At 43.2% G+C, this 23,445-nt stretch overlaps 1 protein-coding gene across 4 annotated transcripts; it reads right to left on the bottom strand.

Annotated features, from left to right (window-relative positions):
- Positions 1-221: 221 nt before the first annotated feature.
- wupA (troponin wings up A) lies at positions 222-23,173 on the bottom strand. 4 transcript variants are annotated; one of them, XM_075689835.1, is made up of 11 exons: positions 23,019-23,173; positions 17,155-17,200; positions 13,181-13,237; positions 11,077-11,211; positions 9,454-9,577; positions 8,692-8,792; positions 4,989-5,032; positions 4,846-4,875; positions 4,621-4,729; positions 3,179-3,216; positions 222-556 (listed from the first exon to the last, which is right to left on the bottom strand). In XM_075689835.1, the coding sequence occupies exons 2-10, from the start codon at positions 17,161-17,163 to the stop codon at positions 3,181-3,183; spliced, it is 645 nt and encodes a 214-aa protein (XP_075545950.1). In that variant the 5' UTR covers positions 17,164-17,200; positions 23,019-23,173; the 3' UTR covers positions 222-556; positions 3,179-3,180. The 4 variants fall into 4 exon arrangements, with proteins under 4 accessions (XP_075545950.1, XP_075545948.1, XP_075545947.1 ...); XM_075689833.1 differs by lacking the exons at positions 3,179-3,216; positions 8,692-8,792 and adding an exon at positions 6,715-6,815; XM_075689832.1 differs by lacking the exon at positions 3,179-3,216 and having other exon boundaries at positions 23,019-23,172.
- Between the last annotated feature and the right edge of the window lie 272 nt (positions 23,174-23,445).

Here is a 23,445-nt window from a genome sequence, read left to right as displayed (position 1 = left end):
TCAAATAACTCGGTAAACACTCCTGCGTGTTGTCAGCGTCGCGGGAGCAGCAGCGAAGGCTGTACATTAACGCATGCCAAAATAGTCAATAAATAGGAAATATTGTCGTGGTGGTGCTCTAAAAGAAGATGTCGATGGCAACACAAGACGAGTGAACAATCTCTCCATGACGAGCGGGTATTACAAAAGACATATGGAGTAACTTAAGAAGCCACGCCCGATACTTCAGGCAAATAACCGCCTGTAACCGTTGTTTATTCATTCAGAAGTCATTCCGACCACAGCTTTGTGTAGCTTACAAAATAATTAAAGGCATATAACAAATGAATGGTTCCTGGGAAAAACAATTATAACAGAAAAAGAAAAGAAATTTCGACCAGGGAAGCAAAAGCGACAGTTTGTGTGCTGGGACGTAGGGCTTTGGTAATTTTTTTTTTCCGTGTTTGTCGCGCCAGGTGCTTCGTCGTGGTGGACTTCCCTGTCGTGATCTTTGGCATTTCCTCGCTCATTCCTCGTTCTCCTTCTTGGATCCGAGGGCCCATTCTGGTTTCTTTTCCTAAAAATAAAAACATTAATTATTTTAACGAAAGTCTTTGCAAATTTGCGCTCTGTAAGGCAACGCCTCTGCCCACGTTGCATTTGCGCCATCGAAACGCAAGCAGGCAATATCGCTTCAGCGTTGTCGCAAGTTTGCACGAACGAAAGCGTACGTAACTAAACAAAACGAGCCAGGTTAGGTATATCAAGCACCGTTACTGATGCCAGATAGCCACTCTCTAACATCTTGCGCACGCACTTGCGGATGCACGTGATTTTTAGAACGTTGTGAAGAAAAACAAGAAGCACGCGTGCCTCTTACAGGCTTTATGGTTCATTGTTTATGTTGTGCAAGCATCGGCGCTCGTCGTTCTCTTTTCGTTATCTCACTTTAGCGATTTCACGAGCAGTTAAGACATACGAACCTCGTTTTACAACAAAGCAATCTGTTATTGTTATCCAGTTAATTTGCTGAATGAAGTGGTTCGCCACGGCCCAAGCCAGCAAAAGCAGTGTTATAACGTGAGCGGCATTCGGCATTTGGGAAAAAAAAGCTTCATTGCGTTCCTGCTACGAAAAACTCGGTTGACAGTCCCTTACAAACAGTAGGCACCATGACAACGCTGAATACTTTAGTAATAGGCTGCAACGCAAAAAAAAGGAGGTATGCAGAGTTTAATTTAAACTCGCCTTCGCAGTTAAGCACTTGCAGTTCATTTAGCCACCGACTCGATGCCGTACAAGTAGCAATAAACGCACGTGCTCAGCCGTTTCGTCATTCACAAACATCATGTGCTTTTTCTTTAGTCGAGGCATTTAAGCAGATAAAATCTCAAACCGTACAACGAGCTGTGCGAGATATTCGTTCGCGGACAGAAAATTGGACAATTTATCGCTCGAATTAAACGAGGTTGAATGTTGCTGTGATTGGCCAGGTCATCTCGAATTCTTTCAAGTGCCATTTCGCCATTAGGTTGAAACACTACATTCAAACCCAAATTTAGTCTAAGCCTCACACGTCTTCGCGAAAACATCTTTTAGTCATCAAATTGAAAGCACTGTAAATGAAACGTATCCTGTGTTACAATGGATTCAGAAAACCTAACTGTAAGAACCTCGTAATAATAATACTGTACTCTCTTTCTGTAATTGTTAAGTGAATGAACTTGGACCTGATAACTAGAAACAAACTACACAGCGTAAATTCCATAGTTCCTGGGTTTAGGCACTTCCTTGAATCAGATAACCATCTCACCTATGTTGCAGTTTCTCACGGCGGGCGGGTTCAAGGAAATGTTCCCACTTCGATGTAGCGGATATTGTCAGGGTCATTGGCTTTCCCGAATGTGCAGTGAAAGGGGCGGATATCCCCTTTGATGTGTTAATGTTGGCAGGGGCATTACGACTAAAGAAAACTTTTAGAAATTTCGTAAATTATGTGTGCTACAGTTCAATAAATTATTAATTTAAAACAAAAAATGGAGAAATGTTTTATCAGAAGATGCAGTAAAAAGTCAGCTTTGGCTGCTCACTTGAGATTAAGCCAAAACGCCGATTTCAAAATATAATGCGCAGTTTGCAAAATCCTTTAGCCGGTCACAAAAATCCAAGAAAGTTGCAACGGGACTCTATCAAAAACACTGGTAGCAATTTGATTAGTGCTGCGTAAGTGTTTGCAGGATAAAGGTGTTAGCAAGCGGAAGCAGTCAATCACAGCAACGTCACAAAATGTGTCAACTGTGAAGAGTGAGAAACTTGAGTCCGTCGCTTTGTCTTCAGAAGTAAAAAGACTGTGCAGTCTTTGCACGCCAAAATAACAATAACAAAAAACTGCATCGGTCAGATATAAAAAAAATTAGCATGCTTTCTTATCTTATCGACCGAAAACCTTTGGGGCACAGAGTGTCGGAAAACCGCCAAAGACTGCAATACAAAATTCTAGCTTGAAAGCTCTGGAATAGGAATCACTGTCCCTTTTAAAAATCGTAGCAAAATGCTCAAAATGTGAAACTGCGGTTGAAAGTCCTTCAAATTACTCATGAAGGCCAAAATAGAGGCACCTGGCTTGTGCGGAGAGGATTCAAAAATGGCGAAGAAAGACTTGAGCTCATAGGTTTAGGAAAGAGTACGGTTTCTTTGGTTGGATCGTTTAATCGGGGAGCAGAAATTAAGTTCGTCTTTTAACTCAACGTGGGCTGACCATGTGGAATTTATATTGAGGAGTTATTATCAGTTATCATTAGTGCGAAAGCCATCGCGATCGTATTAAAAGAATGCGCTGATATGATAAGCTAGTAGCAAGAAGCAGACAACTAAACTGAGCTGCTATTTTGCTATCAAAGCCTCGCATTACCCCCGCTCGCTTCTTTTGCAGTCACAGGGGAACGTTAAACTGGCATATACTATAATTCACGAACCGTTTCCTCTATCTTCAAATAACATACTTTCCGAAAATTTGGGAGATAGCGTGGGTGGAGATTCGAAATAAGCTAGATTTATAGAGACCCGTTACTTCGAGTGACACAGCCAACCCACGCTGAGCCTCGTTGTGTGTTAGAGTGCAACTTGGGTAAAGTGAGGCATTCTTTTTTCTGGATCTACAGAGAGTGAACAATGTGGGACAGTGTTCAAATTTCAGAACCTCTACTTCGCGGCCCATTCTGGCACGTCCTTCTTGACCTGGAGACAGAAAGACAACATCTTTCACTGTAGCGGCGACAATACAGCACGACACTGAAGACACACTCAAGACAAACAACGCACATTAGACACGGCACAAATAAACGTCACAACGAGGAAAAAGAAATTGCAACGAACACTTCCCTCTCCGAAGCATGTCTCAGGGTCTAGTGCGCAGTTAAATATATGTACAATGTCTTCAGGCAGATAAGATGCAAATTGCATGAAAATGAAAAACAAAACGCACATTGCGTAAAAATGATTAAATATATGCTCGTACTCATGTTATCTGACTAGGTATTGCTAGCTGTGAGGATGTACCTGCACAAGCTTCCTGCAGCATAAAAGCAAACAGTAAAGAAAAAAGATAATTGCGAAAGTAAGTTCACTCCGAATTTGTCCTGCAGCTGGGAAGTGTTGAGCAACATGAACAAAAGACGCTAGTGTTTCGCGCACTATGCCTTTTCTTTCGTAGAGAGCAGCTGCTGCCTCAGACTTTCGTGTCTGATATAAATGTTTGCGAGTAGGGTTTGACTTGATTTTGACGCTGCTATTTTTGTTGAATAGTGCACTCGGATAAAAAGCTTTTTCATGATGTCAGGAGCAACATGACACAAAGAACTATAATAAAGGAGAGGTCAGGAAAAATGGTGATATCAATAACTAACGCTGACAAGAGTTCGGTATAATAATGCTTCCATAAATTATACTAGCAATACTGAACAGCTACGTGAAACTTTGGTGTAAGTGTTCACAAGTGCTCATCGAACAGACACGCAATAGTGTTATAGGACAATATTTGCTGACAGAACACGTGATCTCAACTTTGTGTATATTAACACCAACAGTTTCCATTTGACGTATTTCTTAACTCCTAACCAGCAACTTTCTCTAGGTTCCCTCATATAGCGATAATATTCACCGAAGAAGCACTGATTTACGTCGGCTGTTAGAGATTTTTGCAACATCACAGTGTATCCAGACACTAAAACTTCGGTGGAAAACGCTCAGGCTTAAGCTTCTTTTTCATGTCATCACGTCGTGACCCATATGTTCGTTCATTGGCACCATTATGAATCCCTAACTTCCTACTATGTAAGAACTGACACTTTTAAACAAATTTTCATTTTCCTCTGTACTCTAGGCGAATGTAACACTCTGCCATTTTCACTGTTAAACAGTATTGATTCTTTAGAATGGAATAATTGCTGATCTCGCACATTTATAAGTTGAATGTCATTTGTTTGTCTTCTGAAATATCGATCATTGTTTAATTTTATTTTTCTGAATTTATATGTTTCCCCTCTGCTCGAGCCCAGATGGTCTTGCAGTATCTTGGAAATAAAAATAAAATATGTTAATAGCCATGTTGGTAAACTAAGCCATGTCAAAGTTCAATCTTACCGTCTGCTTCTCCTCATCAAGCTTGAAGGCCTCTTTCTTGACTGCCTTGAGGTTTGACCTGAAGTCAACCTCCGAGGTACTCTTGGCGATCATTTTGAGCTTGTCGAACCTGAAGAAAATGTATAGAAGTGGTTAAAGATTTCCCTGTAAAACGTAATTTCAAGGCGTTGGATTCCCCTGACCGAGATACAGTATATCAGAAAAGAAAAAAATTCATCAACTTACTTGGAAACCTTCTTCAGGGCCGGCTTCACGCTGAAACGTAACGAAGGAGGAGAGGTTACAAGAGATCGAGCCTCAGATTCGAGGTCACCAAAGGAGTACACCAGATAAAAAAGATATTTTTGGTACAGACGAACTGCACTTACAACTTGCCACGAAGGTCATTCACCTGGATGGTCAACTCGTTGATCTGAAACGATCGCAGAAAGATAATCAGTTTTCTCGACATATACATGATCAAGCAATCATGCTTCACTCGTCTTATGAAGTGTATTTACGTAAAAGTGCTCGCTGTCTTTGCAAATGAAGCCTGACGCTTCCATTTAAAACAAAATTCAAAATAGTTCATGTTAACTGATGAATTTACTCTCGAACAAAGCTTACACAATGTGGGGCTATACGGCAGAGCTTCAGAGCCTGGCGTGTTTTATTTAGAGGGTGTTAGAAACGTGCAAGGTTCCGAAATCGAATCCTTGAAGACTGTTGAAACCGGCCTTTTATTTCGGAATGTCATTGGAATTTGCTCCCTTATGTCAATATTCTTTTTTTATTTAATAAACTAAAATGAGCTGCCACTACAGTAGCTTGCTCGGTTATGACAGCAACTAGTTACGTTGTATGGCTACTAATTTCGACTTGATTTAAGAATTATTTTCTCATGCAGAATTTGTAAATGAACATAGGCATGGACAGCGCACCACTGCGGGCTTGTGCCAAGTTGCTTGCGAAGATGTGCTAAAAGAACCGAGCCCATTCTTTAAAGGGACCCTGCAACCCTTCTAAACATGATAAATGGACCATGACAAGAGCAGGGATCTCAGGAAAGTCTATGCCAAATATTATTGCTGCAGTGGCAACAGGTATCGTACCGTTTTGTTCAAATTAATGCCTTCTCTTTCCTTCGCAACTTCCTGAAGTTCCTCCAATGTTCGTGTATGTCGGAATGTACTTTAGTACAAGTTGGCCATTGGTCACATTTCTTCAAACTGCGCTTCAAACTGCGCTTCCGTCCGAAGCAAAAGCCTCGATTTCTTATTACGTTGGGTCGTTGTGCGATCGGTAGTGGAGTGGAGATGCTATGGCCGATGCTGATGACCTCTGAGATTAATCGGTGCGACCGAGAGTCGAGACGAATTATATCGAGGTGATGCAGATACAAAATCTTGACGCGGTGCTCGGGGGAACACAGCAGGCGTCTTTCCGCATAGGAAAGGTGCCTGCCTGGAAGAGATGGAAGAGACCTTAAGGACATAGCTGCTGCAACATGTCATTGCCGACAACTCTTTCACACAAGGCTCTCTCAAAAAGCTTCCTGCTCGAAAAGGTTCGTGAAGAGGTGCACTTTAATATCCGACACATTACGCATCTCTAGCAAAAGTTTCCCAGAGCCTTCTTAACGTTAGGTTCCCACCTTACACTCAGCTATTTCTTCCAAGCCTACGCACGTACACCGTTCAAGCGTACATGACAGTTATTTCTTAAATGATGTCAATGCAATAACAACACACTTTTCATGCACGCACGAACCTCGACTGTGAGCACACCACCGACTATAGCCTAAAATATTCCGGCACAAACTGTGGATATAGCTGTCGTTTCATATAATATTATCTAAAATGAATAATTAAGCTTTATTGGGCCTCAGCTTAAACATTTCGTCGAGACTCCCAAAACAAAAACCTCCTCAAAGAGTTTCTTCACATAGATTTGCGTCGGTTTGTTAGCTCACAGTCTAACTTCGTTTTCAGAAGCGAGAGAGAAAAGGATAATTCCTGTATCAGTGTGTAACGGGGAATCCATGTGTACAGGGGCTTTTTTTTTACTTTTGCTCTTGGGGACGATGGGGGAGACATGCGATCTCACGTCACTGACCTCATAGTCTTTCTGCCTGACCAAGTACTCAGTGTCGTACTTTTCACTTTCCAGCTTGCACAATCGCTCGTAGTATTCTTTGCAGATGGCCTGTAGCGTGGCTGTTGTACGGTCGCAGCCGTGAAAGTAGTCAAAGCATGAAAAAAATTCTCGGTTAGTTTGTCGAGCAAACAGCCGTACTAGCTTTACCGCGCTTCTTGCCAGCAGCTTCATTTTGCTTTCGTACCGATTTTAAGGAAGCCATGAGTGATACCAACCATTGCCAAATACCGATTGTTAATAGAAGTTATAGGTTGTTTTGCCTCGAATGTTTGACTCATTTCACAAACGCCATTGATTGGCAAGAAGCACAGCAAAGCGGTTGATTAGGTCACAAGCAGCTTTCGTAATTAGAGCAGCATATTATCAAATAGCACCATAATGGTCAGCTCAGAAACGTTTCTTTTCAGCAACAGTGCAATCTTAAAACAGGAGTTGTGCTCCTTACGGTGGTAGGTGCCGGAACTTTCTTCCGTTTCTCCTCTTTAAGTTTGTCTTTGATTCCCTCACACCATACAAGAAAATACGAAGAAAGTTATAGGTTTTCGAACGTTCTATTCCAGAAACGTTTCGGTGCTGGGCATTGCGGGGGCTGCAGAGCCACACGATATTGTCAGATTCAACAAACTTCAATGTTAACAGGCATAATCCAGCGTGGTCGCCATCGCTGATGAGTTGCAGAAATTAAGCTGATGGTAACCTGAAACGAAAGTATAGTTAATGGAGCTTTCTCTCAGTGCCACTGTAAGAAGAAAATATTAGCCACGCTTCCCATGAAGTTTGAAATCAGCCAGCAGGTAACACGCAAAATTTTATGCCATTATCGCAAGCCAAACAACTTTAAAACTCGCAGCGAATGCGTCAGTTACAGCTCAGGCACACAGCAGCACTCTTGAAAACAGGTGAGAAAAAAGCTTCACACAGTTACGCATCATTTATGTACGAAACACTCAGCATAATTTTTAAGGCGCAAAAAGGCACCGCGTTGCAGCTTTTGGTTATGCACACACGTATGTCACACGCTTCAGAGAAGAAAAAAAGTCTCTCAGGTTAGCAAGCGCCGTTGTTTATCCTGGAGGTATCCAGCGAAAGGCGTCAGTTCGGTTTTCCTACAGACTTCACACAGCTAAACGCTTAGCGTTATGGATCATTCTCGCCAAACTAAATGTTTTGAACGCCACTTCGCTTAGTGTCCGCCGTTCCGACAATCCTTCTTCGTTCGAACTTCTATTTTTGCACAAGATCGTTTTATGCGGTTTATTGTTGCTTTTTCTTTATATATAAATTGTGGCTCTAACCAAGTGTCGGTGTGCTTACGCGAAAGTATAGATTAGGGCTAAGAGTACTAAGGACTGCTGAGTTCTTGTAATCCCTAATACGAAATCCATAAGATAGTTACAGCGTTACATTGTTGTCAGTATGTTCCGTAGATTTTAACTCACTTCCTCCAGGCAAATACGCCAATGAGCAAAGGTATACAAATAACGCTTGACTCGGAAAACTCAATTTATCCCTGGGCTGGAGGCGCAGCTTGAATTCCCCTACATTGTGTTTTGACTGCAATCGTCGTAATCAGGCTGTATGCCTAGCCTGTCGGACAATTTTGTTTCTTCGCAGGACCCGCGGTACTTGCATCTTTTGCTCCGACAGGCCAGGCATACAGCCTGATTATGATAATTGCAGTCAAAACGCAATGTAGAGGATTTCAGACTGCGCTGTTCTGTTTGTTCGCAGGACCGCGGTACTTGCATTTTTTGCTCAAAGGATCTCTATGCCTTCCGAGTACAGCACACCCTCGTGGGAAGCTCTACGATCTTAGATTAGGAAAGGGAGAGCTGTGTAGGCCGGCTGGGGCCGCGCTGCGTTGGTTGTGTTGTTGTGTAGATGGCATGGCGATGCTGACGAGGCACGGAGCCGACTTCAATGAGGTGGGCGTACCACGAAGTCCTTCTGCCTGACTTCGTACTCCAGGTCGTACTTGGCGTCCTCTAGTGCCGCTATCCGGGCGTGGTACTGCTTGAGGATTCCCTGAAGGGTGGCTGTGGTGCGTGGGAGCAAGAGACGTAAAGTTATCAACAATTTAAAACCACTATCACATTGCTTTGGTTCCGACGTAGCGCTGCACCAGCTTGTTCGCAAGCCTAGACTTAACACTCGTCTTTATTGCTAACCATTTTACCAACAGCCTAGGCAGAAACACAAAAACAAGAAACAAGAAAAGAAAGTCACAATAGCCTGACGCGGGTACAGTGGTTGTGATCGTAAGGTGTTCAGGGCTTCTACGTAGTTATTAGCTCTGCTAATGTCAATCGCGTCAGCATGCAGCTTTGTCATTTTTCGTTTTTAAAATAAATTGGTCCTGATGAACCCTAATTTGCGGTTGGCATGTAACAAATGGAGCATGACAAGGACGCCTTTGACAATATTTAACGCAAGCGCATAGGTCCTTGCTGACCGACAGGATTACTCGTAGTAATACATAGGCACTTACTTCTCTTATGCCTTAACCCCTGGTAGAAGCCGCTTTTCGTAATTAAGAGAAAAACATATTGGAGCGACGTGGACAAAAATAGCGAGCCGTATATACTCACTGTAACTTTTGGAACGTGTCACAATGCCCAAACGCCGCGCGTTTTCATCATAAGGTATCAGTCCTGCGCAAGGCTAAACAATAAATCGCGATTTCAAGTATCCACAGACCTTCGTTGGCGCCATCCACAGGCTTGGGCTGGCCAACACGCTCCGCGATGATCTTCCGGCGCTCCCCGGCTTTGCGCTCCTGCTCCTTCTTCAACTCCTCGGCGGCTTTCTTCCTCAGAAGATTCTGTAGAGTTGGAGAAAGAGTGTGGTTGCTGTCGCGCTCACTAAACTGTCATAGAGGTGGGATCGCTCGACCCGGAGAGCCAGCTCAAACCCATCATCACATATGACGAATTAACTCAATTTCACAAGGATTCGCGCAGAGCGTATCCGTTCCCGAGCACGATACTCTCCCGGGCGCTCGCCACGGCTCAACGGCGGGCACAGACTCGATCCGTGCTAAGACCCACAAGGGCGGCTGAAATTTCTAGACAAACGTTTAAACTTAACTGCAGGCACTGAGAAGCACTAACCGCACGCCAAGATCGCGTACTATGGGGGGTGCCCATCCAACCCCCCACCAAGAACGATTCTTCGGCAAGCTTCCACGCTCGAGGCTCGAGGCCTAGGAGCATACGATCAAGACTGATGTTCCAAAATGCTAAGTCATGCTGGCAGAGGGGCTAACTGCGTCGCGACCATACTAGCTCCTTTTCCAAGGTTTCAATAACTAATACGCCTGTAATAAAGTTTACTTTCTCTCTCTGTCTTTGTTCCACCTTCAGTGGCTATCACACGCGTACGCGAAAAATGGCTCCTCGCGTACTGGGTGTACGCCCATTCAACATTTCATCGGCGGGAAAATTAATGAAAGGTTAGATGCTGGAGATTTAAGGGCCATAAAACGATACGATTACGAAGCACGACGTAGTGGGAGACTCTGGGTTAATTTTGACCACCTAGTTCTGAACGTGCACCCAAAGCACAGTACGCAGGCGTTTTTGCGTTTCACCCTCATTGAAATGCGGCCGCCGCGCTCGGGATTTGATCCCTCGCCCTCGGGCTCAGTAGCGCAATGTCATAGACAATACACCACTACGGCAAGTGGCGCAAAAATACTCATGCCGAGGGGGTGTTCGACGGTGACGATGTTGCGGTCATTCACCGCGAGCAATAAGATTGGAAAGGTGGTATGAGAGCGTGCTGGCGGGGACGGCGCGGAGTGAATTAAGAAACTAGAAAGTCGCAATACGCCAACGGTACAAATCTCAATGCACGCATTTGCAAGGCTAAGCTCGTTGGGAAAATGCGCAAAGGGTGGGATTCGCGAAAGCGAAAAAATTGTCATCCAAAGGACGCCCTTTGGATGACAATGCCAATGACAACAAAGGACAAAGGACGCCCAGATGGGTTCCTCAGAAAGAATACTTCGCAGTTGAAGAAAAATTTGTCCTTGTCCGGGGATCGAATACGCAGCCATTGACTTTCCGGGGCGGTCTCTCTACCATCTGAGCTAACCAGGAAGCCAGCAGAACGCAGAGAGTGAGACTGAATCGTTCGACGACTCGAAGCACGAGCACACTGAATATGGCAAATCTGAAATCACTGAATAGTCAAGGTAATCACCGCAAATCACTGAATAGGTCTTTGTCTTTGTTCCATAAACCTTCCATCACCTTGTGGGCTACCGTAGAACTGATTTAACAACAGCGGGATTCATCGGGAGAACAAGCTTCCACTCACCCTGAGTTTCTTCTTGCGTTCCGGTGTCATGAAGCCGCGCTTTCCTCCAGCCTTCTTCGCCTTGGCCGCCTCCTCGAGACGCTTGCGCACCTCGGCCTTTTTCCTCTCCTTCTCCTCCATCTTTCTCTTCTCCTCCTGCGAGCCGATGGGCAACAGCAAAAGCGTAACTACCACAAGTTCCCATATTTAGAAAAAAAGAACTGCGCACGAGGATTCATGGACTCACGCAAAGACTTGATTCTTTACTATGTAACGAGTCGCGAAATCTAAAGGGCTTACATTCCCCCGCCTCCATCACCTCCATGAAGTTTCTTTTTCTACGTTATAACTATTGCTAGGCTGATCAGTCAAAATACATCGCGCGAACGTTAAAACGGCATGAGAACCATTCTCTCGACATCACACTGCAGAAGATGTTTATAGAGAGAAGCAAGTGCGAAAATTCAGGAAGGGGCCTGACAGATGTCTTCGGTACTTTAAGTCAACATTGCTCGCTTAAAAAAAATTTCAACCACTGGATTAAGTCGAGGATGGCCGACACTGTCATACTTTGAAGGGTAAGCTACTCAGAGAAGCGGCTTACTTAGTTGCGCAAGACTTCTATAGCGTACGTGGCGTTCAGCATAGCTCAATGTCTTAATCATCTTTATAAATAAGCAAGCCAGTTCAAGAATGTAGTATGCTGCGAGGTTATTGACTAAGCGTACGTCGCAATTTGTACGAAGGAATTTCATTAAACTCTTTGCCATTATAATTGTCAGAGCGTGGCGCGCATACTGGGGCGAGCAGTTGCGTTCGGTCCGCAGCTTGTCTTGTCTTTGTTAGTTTTCTAACTGAATTAAATACGTTGCACCGATAATATTGGCAAGTGTACTTGTTTATCTTTCTCGGTTGAAAGATAAACTATATATATTGACAACATATATTGCAGCACGCAAATGCACATACGTTTCGTAAGCATGCGCAATGAAAGCGAGACAAAGATATAAGCCGTATTAAAAATGCTTAGAGGGCTCATAATTACAGAAATGTGTGCAATAGACATAGCGAGACCGCTAGTCTAATCATGATCACGCTTGTCGTCACACCACTTGTAATGCGAGCCGCGGAGATTGCGAAAGCAACTGCAAATATTAATGCAGTAATACTAAACATTAATTATCAGGTAGCGAAAGCAGCAAATAAAGAGAGCAACCAAAATATAAAGAGAATCTTCGAATTTGGCAAAATTAGATAAAACATGGTGTAGAACGTTACCTTTGTTTGCAGCAAACAGAAAAGGCAAGCGAAGAATGCGCATGCGTCTTCGGAAGAAGCCGTACCGCAGCATGCGAACGAAGTTCACCTGGACTGGCGCATGGTTAGCAAAGAGCAGCGTATGCACAGCTTAGTCTTGCAGCAGCGTTTCGATTTCTTCGCCTCGCTCGTTCCCGCGGGCTTCGACGGGGTGCAGCATGTACCACAACACAGCATAAAAAACGGATTTATCCTCAAAAGCACCGGGCATTAAATGCAACGTGCGAACTTGACACAAATGTAGCACTAAATGTTTAGCTTCATTGCCTTATCAGTTTTGACGGAAATCGCGAATTATAGAGAAACTACAAGGCATGCAATCTGGAAAACGTTGATACTTTGGAATGGTAGTCTTTGAAGTGGGGTGCGCAAAACGTGTCCGCCCTCGTTAAATTTACACCGGTCTTTCTTACCAAATTGTGGTGAAACGCGGCTTTCTAACCATCAAGACTAAAATGACCTAATCGTGACAAGACTGCGTTCAGCTGCCGACAGAAATTTTCTTGTTTCCTATTTGTTGGGGCCGTAGCACCTTATATGAGAAGAATGCCTGACGCTACAACCGAAAGTATCTAACTCGCTTACAGCAGCACGTCGACACGCGATGGAATTATGTGTTGACACTCCACCGCATTCCAAGTCAGTGTAAGTTCTGTGCTTGTTTTATTGATATGAATACTTCTGTATTTAAGGCATCTTCGACAGCAATGAACCAACATTGCCATGCTGCACGCGTATGCTATAGCATCCTAAGGAACAGTTCCCCGAATTATCACTCCGACAACAAGTTCATTCAGTGGCAACGTACTTCCTTGAGTCGCCTGTGGGCATCCTCGGCGTCCTTCCTCCTGCGATCGGCGTCGGTCTAACACATGAAACACAAATGGATTAGTCAGGGGCAAACACTGTGGGCGCACAACGGAGCTGGCGCTACTACTACGCTCCGCACGCCCGCATGTCTCAGCCGGCTAGCAAACACAACGCCAGGCCGGCGAGGTTATTCACATAGCAGCCAGGGATGCCTACGTGGACTCCTGGCTGCGGTACGATAGGAACTACAATACGAGGGACTGACAATTAGGCAGGCAAACGAACAAAAGGTCTCGGAATAGGAATCCCTCCACGAGACGCAAGGGAATTGCTAACGAAGGATAAGTGTGTATGTGAGGAATGACACAGGGGATAGGCGACACTGAAAACAGGAGGAATGCTTGGAAGGAGAGGAAAGGCTCACGAAAAGCGCCAACATTGCATCGCGATACGCTGGGCACAAAATTAGAGGATTCTCCACTCCCTAAATCATTCTGTAAAAAAACGAAAAGAAACCTGTTCCGGAAATCTACGTTCTTGTATAACGTGTAGGCAATTTAAGCTGCTTTTACAGGATAAACGTTCGAACTGTGATAAAACATACATGCATTATGTTATGACCACTGACTTAGGATGACAGCTTCAGAATGATTTAAAGTACGAACAATCTGTAACGTCTTCCATGTTTAATTATTTTTCTGCTCCAAACTGCATGGTCTTTACATCTTACGGGCACTGCGGCTTGCGGACGAACTTAGAAAGACCCCGCTTTTGACCCATGTCAGCTGCCTGTGCTACAAAGGACACAGTATGGTTCAAGTTCTCCGTGTACGTGCATATACTCCCTGCGTGCGCGCTTATTTACCATTCAACGTTCTTGTGTGTAGTTGCAAACTGCTCCGCCCAATAGCCAACAATTTGAGGCTAGTAAGGAAAAGTAAGCTTTCCTTCGAAGCATGTCATATCTCACGTAATGACAATATACGAATATAATAGTCGCAACGGATAAAAATGTAGCCAGCCTGTATTATGGCAACCAACATGTACAAAACGTTCAGGAGCCAATGGACGTGTCATATTATTCGTGATGGATCCTGTGCTACATCTTCGTATTTAATGTAAGTAATAACCAGCTGCTAGGTGATCTTCAAAGAAATACATTCATCAGTGCCTTTTCGCGGGTATATATAGAAAATATTTTAAAAAAAGAAGGGAATTGTGACGCTGCAACAATTTGCTGAACGCAATATTTTTCAAAGTGATTGTTTCATTGAAAGACGTCCAGTGCATTATCCTATCTAAATATCTCACTTCGATCTGCTATTGCTCTGCACAAGAGTGAGTATAATTACATATTTATCTGCGCAAATGTCGCTATGCAATGGTTGTCGATACGTTTTTTTTTTTCATTTTTTTAGGAAGAAGTAGCAGCAACAGGAACCTTAATTCTTGTCAAAATGGGGCTTCGGAATTTTTACCATAGGACGCTTTTAGTTCCTATGCAAGCCTTGTGGCTAAATTAAGCTTTGACTGACGCACTAAATTCTGTGTCGTCAAACTAAGTTGTGATGAGAAAAATTTTGTCCCACGTGGAAAAAGAATGGGGATATTAGGTAGCTCACAAACAAGGTCGTAGCACAGAAGTATACTTGTACGTTACCTTTATATCCTGCCGTCTCTCTTAGCTTCGTTTTATTTAGCCGAATCACATTAGGATATCAGTTACACCTTCCAATCAACAGGCTTGCCTTTTTCGTTATCTTAGCTCTGCCCAACAATATTTGCAATTACTAGCGCCAAAGCGTACATTTAAAGAAACCTTATCGAGACTGCGATTGCCAGCAACGCTATCTGACTTGTGCAATAGAAAGTACTTGTCAAGGTTCCTAAACGTTTTTTTTTTTTTTAGTTCAGGTGTACTCACAAAGAAATGCACTCCAGCTGCTATATGTACAACAGTCACGACAACTACTACACAAAACACGTAACACAACTACTCCACAAAGGAACGAGAAGGAATCATCTGCACGCATTGAAGCGAACTCACGTGACTGTAGACATCGGCGCCCACACTGCCTGGAGTTATGCACGCACTTACCTTTAAGCTGCGGTATTTAAAAAGCTATTTGACCTGTAAAAATAAAGAGGACAGATTGTGAGAAGCCTATTCACTCCTTCGTTAATGCTCAATATAGCGTCTCGTCAATAAATCTTACATAGATAGCGCCATGTTTGTTATAATACTTCGAACTCTCCGTGAAAATAGTTAAATTTTCTAATGATCTTTTGTGAGATGAAAATGCTTCTGCTGTGACCCGCTATGGGACCCGCTAACAACACACAAAAGCCGCTATCTCTCATTGTTTCGCGAACACCATTCTACTGTTCTGATGAAAAACTGGCGAGTTATTTACAATTAAATTCTCTCATTTCAACGTAGCGGACACCTCGTCGAAAAAAATCAACAGTGAAAAGTGTGACTTTCTTACCTGACAGTGGGCATTCCGGATCTTGTCTTCATGGCGAGTGCGATGGTCTTGTTCTATGGGAGGCTCACTAACATCTGATCTTACGCCACTACTCTTACCCTTATGTCCGGTTCTTGGAAGCGTACTTCACTGTATGCGAAAGCTCGCTATGTATTTAGCTCCCTGCACTTGTTAGTACAAACGCGTTTTTCATTCATTATAGAGATTCCCTTTACATTTTGATCTCAACATTCCTTTCGTGTACTATTATGGCCAAGAGTGTGACGTAAAATCAAATGCAAGTACAAAGAGACAAAAACAAAGCTTCATTGGTAAAATATAATATAGACAACACAATTTTTGTGAGTTTCTCAAATAATTCACAGGTTCGCTCTTCGCTTGCGTGCGTTTTGCAGCAGCTTAACGGGCTAGTAAGCATCAGCGATACGCCGGAACATAAAAGGTGTGAATTTTTGTTTACCGAACAGCGGTTTGAATCGCCACAAACAGCAGCGTGGTCATATTCTTTCTTTTTCTTTTTTTTTTTTGCGCTACGAACGTTGGATTATCGAGATGTATTTTATGCCTTAGTGGTTTCTCTTTATTTTCCTTGTTAATTAAGCAATTGAGCAAAGACCATCACATTGCTTATGATACACCGCATTCGTGGCCTGAAGAACCTTCATGATTATACCACTCTGAAACGTGAAGAGGTGGTGAAGTTCACAGGCTTTTTTACGTAAATATTTATATCCACTGACTTGTTTACAGATTTCCTTTCACAACTTCCACTGACGGACAACTATACAACATAAGGTTAATGTCCGCTCAGTGTGACTGCCCTTTAATTCTAGATGCTATTTTTATAGGTTGCAAGTAGTGAATATGTAGCTCCCCTTCTATATTTTTTATTTGCCATCTGTCTGCCAACACGAAAGTTTATCGACACATCTCAAAAAAGTGAGGAATAATTTCATTGCGCCGTGATGCATATGTTCAAAGCGAACGTTTTCAATATAACTTATTATTACTTTTCATTTCTTTCTTTCTTTCTTTCTTTCTTTCTTTCTTTCTTTCTTTCTTCAGGAACAAGAGTCAGGAACAAGGCAGGAGTAGCATGTATCACAAGAAGGCAACCTATCATTTGAAAGGTTTTCTAAGCCATCGTATGACACAAAAAACTACAAATATTTTCAGTCAGACTTGTTACTAACTATGAATCGCTTATTCAACTAGAATAATGAAATTCTGCCAGCATTGCCCCAGCTGGTATAAGACAAACAGTTTCAGCTGTACATATTTTGTTTGCTAAGTTGGTGGGCGTTTCCTTGCGAAAGGTTGAACCAACGGAAGATAAGCTGGCTTGTACTTAAAGATTTAAGCTCCAAAATATTATAGTAATGTGCCAGAGCAATTCTATGAGAATAAATCGACTTCTTATCTAAGTGCTACTAAGTAAAATGTCCACTGAAGTTGCGCAAGCTTCAATCTGGACTCACCTTACGTCTCCCATGTTGTTAGGCTTGTTTGTTTACTGGACTTGAATAGTTCTGCAAAAGAGAATACGGTAAGTTTGAGCATAAATGCAGCAGGCCTTTTTGAAAAAGAAAAGCAGTATCAATGAGACAGCTGATGCTGAGGAGGTTGAACATTAAGGTATAACATTAAAAAGATTTTACAAAATGTCCGCCATCTCATGTCCGTGCGAGCAGTGACACTCAGGAACTTTAACACCTTCACTATCGCTTTGTTTTGAAGTTTAGTAATAACGCTTTTATTAACGTAATTCACGTTATAGAATCGAAAATTTGTAACTCGTGTCCAATTATTTCAATGGTGTTTTCATTTGCAGTCCTATCCACTTCTAGAATCCACAGTGGTAGGACCACGTTTTGCGTTTTAAAGTTCTGAAGCGTAGCTTCCTTCGGTTTGCTGAGAATTGTTTGCCTAAGGCCTGTGTGCGACTAATTAATACAACGCTATAATCTAGTTATCGCGCACCCTCTAGGAGTTCAGGGACGTCATTGTGTCTAAACTTGTGACACGGCAATGCTCTTTGGAAACTCGGATTAGTACTTCTTATTCACAAAGCAGCCCTTCTATGTTTTGCTTCCGAATTTCACTAGCCTTGTCACACTGTAATTTAGCCATGCATCAATATTTTACCTTTTCCTTAGAAAATAGTAGCTCACTTGTTTTACACTTGTGCCTTCCTTGCTTAGATTTTCTTTCTTTTTTTTCATTCTTTTGTGCTAAGGTCTCGGCTGGGTTTCTATTGTCCAGTACCCTTATTGGTTCTATCATTTTTTTTCTTTTTTTGCAATTTTCGCACAGCGGGCTCTTCCGCAGGCGAAGTTATCATACTGCCAGAATTTACAAGTAGCAGCAGACACCAAAGGTCTATTTATTTATTTATTTATTTATTTATTTATTTATTTATTTATTTATTTATTTATTTATTTATTTATTTGCTATCTGTGTCGCTGATATTGACCGTGTACTTTCCTTCATGCCGAATTGAAGTTTCTTTAGCGGCCCGCAGCTCTGCCCTAGGACAAAGCTTCTCAGGACCTTGTTATTAAAGTTCTTTGTCTGTCTGTCTATATCGTTCTTGTATAAAAGTTCATGCCATGGTTACTCCATTGAAGTGAGACATCATAACTCAACATGAGAGAAGTTATTCAAACAGAAGTTCTATTCATTTTCTACGGAAAGGTTTCATTTGCCAATTGTTTCGCATCTTCCGAATCATTCCTATTTCAATTGATATATCAGTGTTACAAGAATACAGAAAATTGACACCGCACCGTATAAAACTGTGGTTAAAGTCACAACGTTTGTTCCTAAGGGCTGTTTCATGTTGACCAGCCGCTTTCCCTAACAATATGTGCAACATCATGATTTCCTGGCATTTACTCGTACGAACAGTTTCAGCGTTCTTGCGAATACAGGCCCTAAATAACAAACGCTACCGTCGAGTTCTTGTTCAAAGACTAGTAATCTGATCATATTGGCACTTGTACTGCGCAGTGCGTTATCATAAAAGTTTGTACTCTTTACAACCCACTCGTATATCTGCCAGAAGGGACAACTTTTGCAAAGCTTTTTTTTTCTTCCTGCGGCGCGCACGATGTCTTAAGAGGAAGCCTTTTCTCGGGTGCTCCTAACTAAATACATGTAAAAGGAGAATTCGTTTTTCTCGGCAACCACGGCACCAAATTTGGCGAGGTCTGTTGCATTTAAAAGAAAAACTCAAAATCTAGTGACTGTTGGTTTCGTATTTTTTATTTAGGTCGTCAGCTTTTTATTAAAGCTTGGCAATGACAATAATTGAGCAATGAAAAATAATCCCACATTTCAGTGAATTGCATCTAATAGTACATCTAAAGCGGACAAAATTGATATGTGACACATGAACCTAAAAAAATGTAATATGGAAATACAGCTTTGCAGAACCCTCGTAAACAACGTAACAAGTTCACGTAATATATAAATTGACATATCGCATTTCTCCACTTTCAATGACCTAATGGATGCAGTTTACAGAACGGCGATATCTGTTCTTGATGCAGAGCTATTAATTTGTAAACTTAGTGCTTATGTATTTTTCGAGCTTGCGAATTTTGACAACCTTTTTACCGAAGTTCAGGTCCTAATTTGAAATTCCGCTTGCAACAGTCGCTAGAATTTAACGTTCTTCTCAAATGCAACAAATTTCATTAAGATCGGTCCAGGAGTTATCCCAGAAAAGCGTTTTCGCGTTTTGCGTGCATTTCAATAGGCCGCGTTGGTGTTGGGCCCGAGCTAAAGTGTCCACTTAAGCAAATTCGCCTCTTGTGACGTTTATATGGCTGTGGAATTAGCTACCTTATTGAATGAAGTTCTTACCATTTCTGGTATGCTGATTTTTTTTAGTGCTGTTGGACAAACGTGCTCGTACAGTGAATGTTTCATACCTTTGAAATGCTTAAATAGTGCTAGTTATCAACTTTTGTTCTGTGCTTCAGCTTGAGGTTTACATTGGTTGTTATACTTTTCTCATGCATTCACCCACCTCCCCCTTATGTAATGTTATTTGGACCTTTACGGGTTTGCCAGCTGATGATACATAAAGATCTGTTAGTTGTTGGAACCGACATTCCGTTAATTATTTTTGCAAAACCGTAAGCATCCTCCCTTCTTTTTTGCTTCATATACACGATATCCACGATCCATATACATCTAAGTACATGTACTCACGGAAGGAATTGTGGCGGAGAAACCTTAAAGTAGAACACGCCATATGTTCAGTTAGTCGAGAGAGTCACGTCACATAGCTGTTAAACTGATCGTTAAGTCAATGCAGGTCTAAGTGTACGAGCCAGAATTACTTCCATGTCACACGAACTGAAGACGGGGGAAACAAAATTACGAACACGAGTTAGCCCTATAGATTGACGTGATTCATTCCGCGAGTAGGCTATCTCAGCTTCATTGGATTTAGAAATGTTTACGCTTAACTCTCCCTCTTGACGAATGCAGCTTTATTTGTCTTCGCAACTGTTACTTGTTTAAAAGGCCCTTTCGGCAAACATTTGCGTGCACATTCGTCCCTGCTAGCGACCGTGCGGCCGGAGTGCCGCTGCGTGCACCGTCCCAACTCCTGGGTCCGGTCTAAAAATACGACGGCAACGGGACGGCCGACGAACCGCTCCCGAGAGCGCCCACCACCGCGGCGGCGACTATATATGGTGGCGGGCCTCGGCCACGGCACACCACGGGCACGGCAAGCCTTTTGGCCTGTCCCGTACGCGCGTTCCCCGCGTGAACATCGGACGCCGAGCGAGATTGACGCACACGGTTGCAGCGCTCGTCGCATTGCGTCACATTTCATCGTTGCGGAAATGCGTTCTTGTCGCGAAGCTTTCGCCTTGTCTTTCTGTAGGTCAACATCCAGCTATATCTCGGCGAGCCGGCGACATACTCTTCCTCTCGCAATGCTTTTCTTTTTTATATATATACACATAAATTTTGGCAGGTGTCCCAGTACAGCTATCTCTACCTGTCTAGCGAACATCCAAATGTGTATTTCTCCACGTTCTCGTTCTGCGTGATGTGGCGCAGCTGTGCGTTCGGAAGGATTCCGGTCGCGAACTCGGAGTCTGCACGTTTGCACACGCTCCTGTAGCCACAGCATTTACTTCGGGACGAGGTGCTCCAGACGTAAGGTGTTAGGAGTGTGGTTTAACGGGGACGGCATGCAAGTCGCGCTGCACCACACATTTTCTTACAAGGACTTAAGCCGACTCGCCGGGTACTGTAGAACACTAGGATAACTGTAACATGTTCGCTTTTGATGGAAATCAAGGCTTTTTTCTTGATTTGTACCCCAACATTGTCGCTTCTCTTAGTTCTGACAGTGGTAGCTGCAGAAGCTAACACTGGGTAAAGTGGTCTATAATAGAACCAATATTTTATATTCGACTACTCTGTCTTATGTATGTGCATTTTTCTTTATCTTTCTGTCTCCCCTTACCCCTTACACAGTGCAGGGTAGCAAGCTAGATGTTTATCTTCCGGTTAACCTCCCTGCCTTTCGCATCTCACTTATCTCTCTCTCACACATCTACCGTGTATCAATTAGAATCCCGATAAATAGTGTTTGTTATAATTGGTACATACTGCGCGCAGTCCATACGTTAGGCCAAAACTGCTTGCATTGACAAGTGCCTGCCACAAACAATCGCAATTAAAAAATACATATTGCTTTACCATGGCAATCTCACGATTATAAACAGCGGTAGCGTATTATTTGTGTTTATCGATGTATGCCGTTGCTCATGAGTACGGAAAGGATAACTAAACCAGTAAAGGGTCGAAACGTGGGCAGTGACTGGTTTTTACAGAAACTACCAAACAGTTGTTGTAAATTCGTAATGCTCCATTTCACCAGAAAATTTCTTTACTCATGGGATGCATCCTGCAACTGCCTATCTTCGACATAACAACCATCGCAGAAAAGTTACATGGTCATGCAGCCGCTCGACGCTTGCTCCAAAATGAAATAATTGAGTAGTTATTGCGCTGTAGCCCTTGTGACAGTATTCCCCTGTCATTCGCAGTAACCACTAGAACGCTCTCGTCATTTTACGATCGAGTTATTTAATTTCGCTGCCATGTTACATTTCAAGTCGGTGAAAAGAAACCGTCCCAATTTATTTTACAATCCTCTGGCGACTTGAATGCATCTAGAAAGCTAAGCAGTTCAACAAAACTGTACATCAGATGTGGCGTACTCCACTTAGGTAAACCACTGACCCACTCATATAATCAACACCAACTTCGAAAATTCCAATACAGCCCGGGTGACTATGGGAAAATTTAAACCAACCAGCGCTTTTACAATACAAGTGTATAATGATAATGTGTGTGTTTCAGTGTAAAATATGCAGATTCAACAGATTTACAGCATTTCATTCAAGAAGTCATTAATCACAGTAAAGAAGTAGATGTGAATTTGAAAAGCTGAACAGTCATGATTTTCTGTATTAATCCCTCATGTGTATATTCAAATGCAACGGCATATCGGTTTGAAGCAAGAATTCTTCTGGGAGCTGTACTTCTCTCTATGTATGGCGCGGCCTGGATTACCATTCTCAAGGTCATTTACATTATTGGGTATATCGAGATTTTCCTTCACAGAGGAAAGTTATTCGACAACATTCCCATAAACGACACTATTAAAAGCGTTAAATGTCTATTACTGAGCCTTTGGTTGTGCCAAAAAAGATGCTAATTGCAGCTTTATTGTGGCAGCCAATAATTCTGCGCCTAGCCCTACCAAAACAATAACCGATCATACGAGTGTCACAGAATCATTTTTTCACACATCCTGTCACGCAGACACTGTAATAGAAAGTCCGACGGTTTGGTCGCGAAACCCTCGCGTCAACGTTCGAAAGCTAAGCGACGGAGATGTATTGTCATCCAAATTCTGCCCACTGCCCTTTTTATGAGTCTCGCTACTATTTTGCATCAACAGTTGGAACCTAGCATTGATGTACATTTATGTTTCCGTTTGTCTGCTGAGAGTAAACATGGCCATGCGATGTGGAACACAATGGAGATTGCATGGCACTAATCCAATAAGATGCATATTCTTGGCCAATACGATGCACCGGTACATCGTCATCGAGCGACGAGCAACGAGTGACGAGACGTGGGCTCAACATGCTGAACCACCGAGGCCGGTAATGCTCGCGTTCGAGAATCGACTACCGGGAGCGCAGAGCTGAATGTGAAGTCCCGCTACGTGTAAAAAAGGCAGTCCACTGGCACAAATAAGCGCGTGCGGCTCCGTCGGCGTTGAAATGAGCGCACAAGGTTTACCTGGTGTTACGGGAGCCTCGGAGGTGCGGCGCGACGGATCTCCTCGGATGCGGCGCAACCCTGGGACTAGGCAGACGGAGATCGTAGCCGCTAGGCCCTTGGGTGTTGGGCACGGCTCCCGCCGGAAGTCGAGAAACGCAACACCCGAGGGAGAGAGCGCCAGGAGGGCGAGAAGTGAAGCGAGATCTTCACCATCCAAGTGCAGGGCGCTACGCGTGACGTATGCGCGCAGCCGGAAGTGACGTCGATACCCTACTCGCAGAACGCGGAGAGGGGGGATGGGCGCTCTCTGTCTGCTGGGAGCACGCCGTTCAGTGCCCGTCTTGTCGCCGTGCTCTCTCCTTCATCGTCTCTCTCTTTCTCTGTTTTTCTCTGTCTTATTTTTTTTCGTTTGATGGTTTTTGGCATCGCGCCCCACGTTGGGTAT

Source organism: Dermacentor variabilis, chromosome 4, assembly GCF_050947875.1.
Source record: "Dermacentor variabilis isolate Ectoservices chromosome 4, ASM5094787v1, whole genome shotgun sequence".
NCBI lineage: Eukaryota > Metazoa > Arthropoda > Arachnida > Ixodida > Ixodidae > Dermacentor > Dermacentor variabilis.
Note: the sequence above shows the minus strand (reverse complement) of the source record. Positions and strands in the feature narration are given on the sequence as shown.